At 52.0% G+C, this 10,620-nt stretch overlaps 1 protein-coding gene across 1 annotated transcript; it reads left to right on the top strand.

Moving 5' to 3' along the window:
* The first annotated feature begins 6,813 nt into the window (after window positions 1–6,813).
* Window positions 6,814–8,439, top strand: CHST4 (carbohydrate sulfotransferase 4). The gene has a single exon (XM_034788550.1). The coding sequence runs from the start codon at window positions 6,824–6,826 to the stop codon at window positions 7,976–7,978; it is 1,155 nt and encodes a 384-aa protein (XP_034644441.1). The 5' UTR covers window positions 6,814–6,823; the 3' UTR covers window positions 7,979–8,439.
* Window positions 8,440–10,620: the final 2,181 nt, after the last annotated feature.

The raw sequence follows: 10,620 nt of genomic DNA, 5'->3' as shown, positions 1-10,620 counted from the left end.
TCACATCATGGGTGTGAGTCCTGTTCCAGAAGGAGCTCAAAGGGAGAAAATGCAGCCTCTTTGCAGCTCCATACCCTGAGATCAGTGCTAAACACAGTTGCATAATATATAAAAAGGAAAAAATGTGCAAGATGCAAAGAGCTCTGTATTGTGAATTATTTACACCTCCAGAGAAGTGGCAGGTGGGGCTCTGGGCTCATGTACTTGCCTGTCAATCAGTGTTTAAGCCATGGATGGGTGGGCAATACCTTCCAGCTTTGGACAAATTATTCTCCCCTCACTGTGTCTCCTGCAAAATCCAATCCTTGCATGGATGCAGGAGTGCACACGTTCACCAGTGCCACTGGGGCCCTCCCAACTCTGGTCACTTCAACCAGCTAGCAAGCCAGTGCTCGAGTCAGTGCTCAAAAGCAGGGGACAGCTCTAGGGCAGTGCCCAAGGACATGGTCAGTCTAACTTGGCTGGAGAGCTGAATGGTGCAAGCACCTGTTAGCAGGGCCAACGAGAGTTGGGGGGAAGCCGGTACAAATTACCAGGACCCGGCGGTTCGGAAGGGGGCCCGGGGCCCGGCTCTCCCCCTCCCCCCTGTCAGCCCTGTTTAGCCGGTCCGCCCTTGCTGGGGGGCCCGAAAATATTTTTTCAATGGGACCCGAACCTGCTCCCAGCAGCCCTGCCTGTCAGTAGAGCCCATAGCCATACCAGTTCTTTGTCCAAGAGTGAGGGTAATTAACCATTGGAACAACTTACCGAGGTTCATGGCGGTTTCCCCATCACTGAGCATTTTTAAATCAAGACTGGGTATTCTTCTAAGAGATCTGCAGGAATTATCCTGGGGCATGTCTCTGGCCAATGTTACACAGCAGGTCAGCCTGGATGATCACAGTGCTCCCTTCTGGCCTTGGAATCTCTGGACCTAAGCAGAATTGTCAGATCAGTGCCTGATGGGCAGGGCTGGCTCCAGGGTTTTTGCCGCCCCAAGCGGCGAAAAAAAAAAAAAAGCTGTGAGCGCGACCGGCGGCACTTGGATGGCAGTTCCACCGCGCTGCTTTCTTCGTCGGAGGCAGGTCCTTCCCTCCGAAAGGGACCGAGGGACCCGACGCCAAATTGCCGCCAAAGAGCCTGACGTGCCGCCCCTTCCCCTTGGCCGCCCCAAGCACCTGCTTGCTGAGCTGGTGCCTGGAGCCGGCCCTGCTGACGAGAGACCTCTAGGAAAAGCCCAGGTGCTGCGTGGAGCATGTGGGTGGCTCAGTAGGGGGCATTGTCCCCTCCCAGGCAGTTCTGGCACCAATGCTGCAATGTGGAGTTAGGGGGTACTGGGCTGCAGGTGGCTCAGCGGGGTAGTAGAGAGACAAGCTGGGTGAGGTAATACCTTTTACAGGAACAACTTCTGCTTCAACATAGCGCTCTCCTCTGTGTAAAGGTGTCTCTCCCCAACAGAAACTGGTCCAATAAAGCATATTCACTCACCCCACTTGTCTCTCTAATATCCTGGGATTGACACGTCTACAACACTGAGTACAACAATCAGACGGGTAGTGTCCTCAGTGTCCCAGAGTGGTGTTAGGCCTCACTGTGACTGGGACCTGAGAATCTTCCTCAGTTCCTGTCCTGACTTGTAGTGCAGTGCTGTTGTGAACTGTACCAGAGAGGGACCACCCTAGCTATGGAACGGTCTCTTTCTGTTCAGTGTGCCACTGCTCTCTCCTCAGTAATACCAGGAGAGGATAATATTGCTGCACACAGGGCTGCCGGGGGTGGGGGTGAGCAAGTGGGGCAATTTGCCCCAGGCCCTGGGCCCCACAGGGGCCCCGCGAGCCCTGGCCCGGCAACAGTCTGGGTCTTTGGCGGCATTTCGGCGGTGGGGGGCCCTTCATTGCTGCCAAAGATGCGGAGCGACTGAAGGGCCCCCCCGCCACTGAAATTCCGCCCAAGACCCGGACTGCTGCCGGGTGAGTACAAGTGCTGCAGCTCCCCGGCTTTGCCCCAGGCCCCCTGAATCCTCTGGGTGGCCCTGGCCGCACAGTGGTAAACAGCTGCCACATTTCACCTCAGCGGTGGCTAGATTTCATTAATGGGGCAAGTGATCCCTGCATCTGTGTAAAGCCTGATTTATTTCCCATTTAAATCAATGCTTCATCTGGGGGCAGGGTTAGGCCCATAGCACATGAAGTGTTTTGGGACCCTTGAAGACACAAGAGAAACATAAAACACTGTTATCAAAGCCAGATGCTCACAGGGAAAGGAGTTGCAAAGAGACCATTGGCTCAAATCCATCTGAGTGGTCATGTGGACGCTCCAGATGGAAAATCTGAAGCCATGTACAGAATGCTACATCTCCTCGATATGTTTGTTTCCAAGCACTTTATGTCCCCTGTATGTTTGCGACTTTGCTTTGTTTGCTAACCTTGTTATTGCTGAGGGAGATTGCTCAGAAACACACCTGCATTGCACAGGTGCTCACCCAAATTTCTCCATCTCTAAGACTAAGGTCTGCTTAACCAAAGCCTGCATCCACTTCATGCAAGTAGGCCCCTCTGTACCCTCTTCTCTTTGGCCATCATTGGAGCAGCCTCTACAGAACACACTCCCTTCTCCTCTCTGACATCAACTCAGCTTGCAGATTCATCAGTATGCTTGTTCCCATAAGAATTAAGTTGACCTCATGTATGAATTGCCTACCTAGTGTCACCTCTGGGGTACATGGAGGGAGACCCAAGGAGACATTTTTTTCTGGAGAAACACTGAGGGATCTGGTTGAGTGGGGAGATATTTGGGTTTTCATGTCTCATTTTGGAAGCTTCACCTCCCTTATGTGCTAGAGGAATCTAGCAAGAATGTTTACATAGGTGACAAACCTCCTCCAACACAAACCACTGGGACACGTCAGCATGTGGAGCTGTGCAGTCTCCTAAGACAGTGGTTTTCAAACCTTTTTCCTGGTGAAGAAAATTGTTGATGTCTGTGACCCAATGGAGCTGGGGGTGAGAGGTTTGGGGCGTTGGAGGAGCTCAGGGCTGGGGAAGAGGGTTGGGGTGCGGGATGGGGTCAGGGCTCTGGGCTGGAGGTGTAGGGTCTGGGGTGGGGTCAGGGATTGGGGGGGATTGGGGTGCGGGGTTGTGGTGGCATGGGCTTACCTCATGTGGCTCCCAGTCAGCGGCGCAGCGTGGGTGCTAAGGCAGGCTTCCTGCTGTCCTGGCACTTCAGACTACGCTGTGCCCTAGAAGCGGCCAGCACCAGGTCCGGCTCCTAGGTGGAGGTGCTCAAGTGGTTCCGTGCAGCTCTTGCCTGCAGGTACTGCCTCCCCCAGCTCCCACTGGAACCAGCCAATGGGAGTGCGTTGCCGGTGCTCGGGGCGGAGGCAGCATGCGGAGCCCCGTGGCCCCCCTGCCTAGGAGCCGGACCTGCTGCTGGCCGCTTCTGGGGTGCAGCGCAGTGTCAGAACAGATAGGGACTAGCCTGCCTTAGCCAGGCAGCACTGCTGACAGGACTTTAAACAGCCCCATCGACGGTGCTGACCAGACGTGCCGCGACCCAGTGCCTTGCATTCTGCAACCCATACTGGGTTGTGACCCACAGTTTGAAAACCACTGTCCTAAGATGTGCTAGCTCATTCGTCACGTCTTATGCTGCCGCCTAAGGCTCAGAAAGAGGGACCTGTGCAGGCTGTTCCATGGACTATCTCGCTAACAGAAAGGAACTGTGTCACGCTCAGGACTTGTTGACACAAGAAAGCTGCACCAGTTTAACCTCCGCTGTGACTTTTGAACCAACGTCGTTAAACGGGGGCATAAGGCCAGGGCTGGCTCCAGCGGTTTTGCCGCCCCAAGAGGCAGAAACCCCCCCCCCCCCCCCCGCGATCAGCGGCACTTCGGCAGCTGCTCTACTGCAGCCGCTTATTGGCGGCAATTTGGCGGCAGGTCCTTCCCTCCAAGAGGGACGGAGGGACCTGCCGCTGAATTGCCGCCGAAGAGCTGGACGTGCCGCCCCTTCCCCTTGGCCGCCCCAAGCACTTCCTTGCTGCGCTGGTGCCTGGAGCCGGCCCTGCATAAGGCTGTGTGGATGCTTCATAGTTCCATTTAGCTAAAGTCGATTCCTTCTTGAGCTGAGTCCTCCTGCTTTACACTTAACTACAAGTGTCCACACAGCCCTGTACACTGGTTTAACTAAACTGGTTTTAAGTCACCCCTTAGAGTGCCTCTTTCTCATGTAAACAAGGCCTCATTTTAGGGTGCAGCTTTGGGTGTGCCTGGTCCTTCTCAAGTGAGCATGTTCATTTGGCTGCCCCTGCTCCACCTGGGAGAGCCCTGCCTAACAGCTGGGGCAGCCATTTCAAGGTAGGAGCTGATTATAAAGAGTTCCTGGCTTCCTCTTTCCCCAGATCAGCTGGGGAGAGGAAACCTGTGCTGGGACCCAACCAGCTCCTCTGTAAGCTCAGCAGGTACGGTAGTGTGTGCCAGCTGGCAAAGGTGCCAGATTACCAGGGAGAATGAGCCTGTTGCTCAGGGTGCAGGAAGGGGTACTGCTGTTGCTCAGGGTAGGGGGGCTACCTGCAGGCTGACTCCTGTCACTCAGGATAGGGGGGTTGAGTGAGGGACTGATCTCCGGGCTAGCGAGCAGCAGAAGGAGTGACGCTTGTCACTCAAGGCAGGGAGATGGGCAGGAGCTGACCCTGCTGCTCAGTTTTATGTGGCAGCGACAGCAGTGGTGGTGACCCCATTCCCAAGCTGCCCTTGTTTATACATAAAGGGTGTTTGATACTTTACAGCGGGCTGTCTCATTCAAACGAAGGAAGCAGCTGGCAAGAGCCGGAGATGATTTTCTGTCGCTGAGTCTCAGATCCTGCCCATGACCCTGAGGCACAATAAACCATTCACAGCAGCATGACCCCTTGCCACAGGAGGCTAGTTCCCTCCTCATCCCTTGCTTCCTGCTCTGGGAACTGGCCAGGCAAGCCCTGCTCCTCCTGGCCCCAGGCATCACCGGCTGGGCCTTGGTAGTCAGTCATGTGGTTGGCGTCAGCCTCTGTTTGGAAGTGCTGCTGCCGCCAACAGTTTGGCCTGGAGCAAATGGCATCCCTTAATTGCCGTGGCCCTGCAGGACAGGAGCACAGGAACTGATGGTCTCTTTTAAGGCTCCAAATTTCAGGGAGAAGCTGTTTAAAAATGGGACATTTGGGCACTTTACAGACATGCCTGTGAGCTGTATGTGGAAGCATGTGCCAGGGGCTTGAGCACAGGATGGGGGATCAGGAAGCCATGGTGCAGATACCAGTGCTTAAGGCAGGCTCTGAGAAGGTAATGTGTCAGCCCCATGTCTCAGTTTCTCTATTTGTAGTGAGAATAATGCTAGATCCCTGTTTCCCAGAGGCCTGTGAGAAGCAGTTATTTATTTGCAGTTAAATAAATAACAGTTATAGTTAGCTGGGCTCCCTCACCTGTTTGATGCATCCACCTGATGTCTCTCAGGTTCCACTTGGATTGTAATCTCTTCAAGGCAGGGATTGTCATCTTGTTCTGTGTCTACAATGCCTTCCTTCATTAGCTCACACAGCCCAACTGGGGTCTCTAGGCCATATTGCAACAATAACAACCATCAAGTCAGTATAATTAAAAACAGAACTCTGCTTTTTAAATATACCGGGGGCACTAGCCAGCCTCCCAGCTCCAGCTGTGATCCAGCTGCTTTGCACCACGCAGCTGTCTGAGCCTCACCAAAGGCTTCCTTCCTTTCCAGGCTTCTCTCTCTCCCACCAGCTGGGAAATTCAATCCAGGACAAGCAGGGCCGGCTCTAACTTTTTTGCCGGCCCAAGTAAAAAAAAAAAGAGCACCGCCCCGCTGTAACACACACCCCCAGTGCCGTGCCGCCAAAACACCCCACTGAGCACCACGCCGCTGAAACAGCCTCCCCGAGTGCCGCGCCGCCGAAACAGAAACAACCCACCCCCCCCGAGTGCCGCCTGGCTGAAACAAAAACAACAACAAAAAAACCTCAAGCGCCGCCCCACCGAACCAAAAAAACAAAACAAAAAAACAACTCGCGCGCCCCCCCACCACCCCAAGATTGGCCACCCCTTACAAGGTGCCGCCCCAAGCACGTGCTTGGTCGGCTGGTGCCTGGAGCTGGCCCTGAGGACAAGGCTGAAAAAATGGAAATGGCCCCATCAAGGGAAATACTTTGGCTTCTCAGGGGCTGTATAAACCCCTTCTCGATAAGGAAAAGAGAAAAAAATGTGTCTTTCCTTTCTCTGGAGAAGGATTAGGAGCAAGATGCTGCAGTGACTTACAGCACAGAAACAGCAGAGCTAGGTGGGTATATATTCAGGGCCGGCTCCAGAAACCAGTGTAGCAAGCAGGTGCCTGGGCGGCCAATGAAGAAGGGGGGCGGCACGTCTGGCCGTTTGGCGGCAATTCGGCAGCGGGGCCGTCACTCCCTCTTGGAGCGAAGGACCTGTCGCCGAATTGCTGCCATAGAATGAAGCGGCGGTAGAGTGCCGCCGCTTGCGATCGCGGCTTTTTTTTTTTTTTGCTGCTTGGGGCAGCAAAAACGCTAGAGCCGGCCCTGCATATATAGCATTCAATCCTACTCTCTCCTAGTGCATAGGCTCACAAACAGGCCCACTCCCCCTTTTATCTGCTTTACCAGAGACCATTCAAATTTGCTGCTAGAATGTCATTGCTGGCAAGGCAGCGCTCTGTTTCCCCAGAACAGGGGTGCTGCGGTTTTCTCTGAGGCCCAGTCCTGAGTGTTCTGGCTTCCCACGGTGTTTGTTAACCCAACAATCTGAATGCACTCTCTCTCTCTCCCCTCAGGCTCTTAGCCACCATGCTGAAGTCAAACAAGACAATAGTGAAAGTGGTCCTGGCAGTTCAGTCCATTGTTTTCATCTGCTTCCTCTCTCATCTTCGCAGCAGCTATTCCCCCCAGGAAGAGAAGCCAGCTCAGGTGCACATCCTCATTCTGTCCTCCTGGCGGTCAGGATCTTCCTTCACTGGCCAGCTCTTCAGCCAGCACCCTGATGTCTTCTACCTTATGGAGCCTGCCTGGCATGTGTGGAAAGCCATGTACCAGAACAGGGCCAAAGCCTTACAGATGGCAGCACGTGACCTCATCAGGTCTGTCTTTCTGTGTGACATGTCTGTGTTTGATGCCTACATGTCTACGCAGAGGAATAAATCTGATTTATTTCAGTGGGAGGCCAGCCGGGCCCTGTGCTCCCCCCCTGCATGTGACCACTTCCAGCGCAACCACATCATTTCCAAAACCGCCTGCAAGACCCTCTGCAGCAGGTACCCATTCAGCAAGGTGGAGGAGGCTTGCAAGACCTATAGCCACATTATCCTCAAGGAGGTCCGGTTCTTTGATCTGACAGTTCTCTATCCCCTTCTCACCGACCCCTCCCTGAATCTCAAAATCATTCACTTGGTTCGCGACCCCAGGGCTGTGTTCCACTCTCGTGAGAAAACAGTGGCTGCTCTGATGCACGATAGTAACATTGTGGTGGGGCCCCAGAAGAACCAAGGGGAGAGGGGGCCCTACAACGTGATGCAGGAAATCTGTAAAAGTCACATCCGGATTTACACTGAAGGCAGCCAGGCCCTTCCCAGCTTCCTCAAAGGCCGCTACATGCTGGTGCGCTATGAAGATATTGTCAACGATCCCCTGGCAAAGGCTGCACAGATGTATAAGTTTGCAGAGCTCCATCTCATACCCAAACTTCAGGTGTGGCTGTATAATATCACTCATGGGAAAGGCCTGGGGATGCAGGCCTTTGACATCGGCTCCAGAGATGCAGTGAATGTATCCCAGGCCTGGAGGAAGAACCTGTCCTTCCAGAAAATAGCAAAGTTGCAAAATGTGTGCAAGGATGCCATGGACCTATTGGGTTATCGACTAGTGATGTCCGAGGAAGAACAGAAAGATATGGCACTGAACCTGTTATTTACCCAGGGCCTTCCACCCAGTGACACAGGGAGCTGAATGCCGAAAATTTGCCTCCTGTTTGTCAGCTGAAGGCTGCAGAATTCAGAACTGTATGCACAAGTGAAAATGTGTGTGTGTGCGTGCATGCACATATGTGTACAGAGTGATAATAGCAGTTGAGAGGGAACAGAACATCCAAGTAACAGTACCCAAAAGAGTCAGAAATCTCCCAGAAGGCCAATTTAATTAAACACCAATAAAACCACAATTAGCAGGTGTATTCCTGGAGACCAAGAGGCACAGTGAGTGTCAGACACTCAGGCCCCTACCTGTACAAATTCCATGTAAATTCCAGAGCTTATGCATTTTTACCTAAGGATTTAGTGGATTTTCCAGCACTTGAAGTTTTTAAATCAAGCTTAGTGTCTTTTTAGAAGAGATGCTCTAGCTCAATCATAAATTATGGGTTTGTTGCAGGAATCACTTGATGAAATTTTCTGTCCTGTATTATGCAGGAGGGCAGCCTGGATGGCTACAATGCTCCCTTCTGGCCTTAAACATCTAGGAATCTATGCAAATATTAAGAGTCCCAGAACAGGTTTAAAACTCAGGTAACCCAAGTATCCTTGATCCACTCAGTTAGTTTTCATATCACTGTCAAACTACATGTAATCAGGGGATGGTCCTGCTATCGTGGTGAATTTGCCTGGTTTCTATACTGCCCCAGGTAGAATTGGAGGTGACAGGTTCTGAGTCGCCACCTCAACAATATTTACCGGATGCCTGCTAAGCTCGAGAACGCCTCTGCCTTGCTCCCATCTGACAGAGCCCTCGTAACCCCGATAAGGCTGGGGCCAGGATCACTGGGGGATTAACCCCCAGTCTCATTATGGGTTGCTCAGGACTGGGGCTAGGGTCTCTCCTCTGTGGGATACTCTCTCCTCCCCGGCCACTTCCCTGATCATCATTGCATTGAGTTTAAACCACGTACAATTTATTAACCAGCAACTGTAAACCAATCAGGGAAAAATGGAGATGGTGTAAGGATCCAGAAACCAACACAATGGGCACCGGGACACCATAAACTACAGTTTCTCTGGGGCTAGTCACAGCCTATTCCTACACATCCCAAGTCCTGGCTGCACTGCTGTGACACCATGGGTCAGACACCTGCCCTGGGGTGAGGGGTGAGGGATACACGCTCTCAGGCTCCAGGTGGCAGGACGCTTCTTCCCATCATCAGCCCTCCCATTGGGGTCATGGTCCCTACTCCCAGTCTAGCCTTCAAGGCCCTCTTGTCTGGCACCATCTCCCTCCACTGAGCCTTCTGTCCAGGGCCCCCCTCACTTTCCCCTGCTGTTCACTGTGCTCAGCTCCAGTTTGCTTGTGGCATGGCCAGCGTCCATTATCCTAGCTCTGGCCCCACAAATTTCTGCTGTAGCTCAGCCCTGGCACCCCACTGGTGCAGCTGGACAGCGCTGCCGCAGCTCTGGCTCCCCTGGCTTTCATCATAGAATCATAGAATATCAGGGTTGGAAGACACCTCAGGAGGTATCTAGTCCAACCCACTGCTCAAAGCAGGACCAATCCCCAACTAAATCATCCCAGCCAGGGCTTTGTCAAGCCTGACTAGGGTGACCAGATGTCCCGATTTTTATAGGGACAGTCCTGATTTTTCTTATATAAGCATGGCCCCCCTTACAGTCATCATCTTCTCTCCAGATTAGCCTTACAGGGCCCAAATGCAGTGTTGCTAACTCTTGTGATTTTATCACAAGTCTTCTGATGTTTGGGGAATAAGAATCTGAAAACATGACCCCAAGTGAACCCTTCAGACTCAGAAATCAAATGGCAAATAATAAGCCCTCAAAATGTACTATTATGGTGCTGTGGTAGCACCTGCTATAGATTTCTGTTCATTTTAAGAATGTATTACAGGTTTCATTTTATAGGTGTAGTTCTTTTTTGGCGCCCCTTTTGCAGTAAATCTGAAATGCTCTGGGCTGTGGCTCTACGTTGCTCCTTCTGCTGCTGATTCAGACAATATCAGTTATACAAAGCACTGTTTGTTAATGGAGCATATTTTAGAATAAACACTTCTACTGCTGTCTAGAAAACAGAGTGTCACCCATTGGGATAGTGTGTGTGAAGTCCTTCTCTAGTTGATGGTCCACAAAGAGGCAATTACTCCAGGAGTTAAAGCAATAGGGGTTTGAACTGGGAATCTGACAGTTGAATGTTCAAATGCTCCTGCTGATCTGCATGGGAGATATTCTGATTACATGTGATTCACACAGTCAGAAGAAACCTGGGATAATCAATAAATTATGGTGTGAATCACCAAAAGAATACAGGTGTCTCACATTTCAGTCATTGGTCACGTATCTGGTCACACATTGCAGGTGTCACAGATTAGTAGGTTTGAAGGTTTATGAGTGATATTTCACACTAGTAGGCCAGACAAACACAGTAATTAGACATGCTAGGGAAGTGCAGCCACTCCTGGCTGTATCAGGTTACAAAAGTCCATGAGAGGTTACATCCTTGGGCTGGCAGGGAACTGGACTTCTGCCAGGTGTACTGATGTTTATACTCCTAGTGCTGGGTTGACATGGAAAGAGTTAACCTTGTCCTAGGAAGGGCCACAGCTGTTTGCAATGATTGCAAAGACTCTCGGGAGAGGGTGGAGACAGGTAGGA

Source organism: Trachemys scripta, chromosome 13 (assembly GCF_013100865.1).
Source record: "Trachemys scripta elegans isolate TJP31775 chromosome 13, CAS_Tse_1.0, whole genome shotgun sequence".
NCBI lineage: Eukaryota > Metazoa > Chordata > Testudines > Emydidae > Trachemys > Trachemys scripta.
The sequence above is the reverse complement of the archived record's forward strand: the minus strand, read 5'-3'. Positions and strand labels throughout refer to the sequence as shown.

What these genes read in the sequence shown, in the direction of transcription:
- CHST4 (XM_034788550.1), top strand. Translation starts at nt 6,824, where the DNA reads ATGCTGAAGTCAAACAAGACAATAGTGAAAGTGGTCCTGGCAGTTCAG.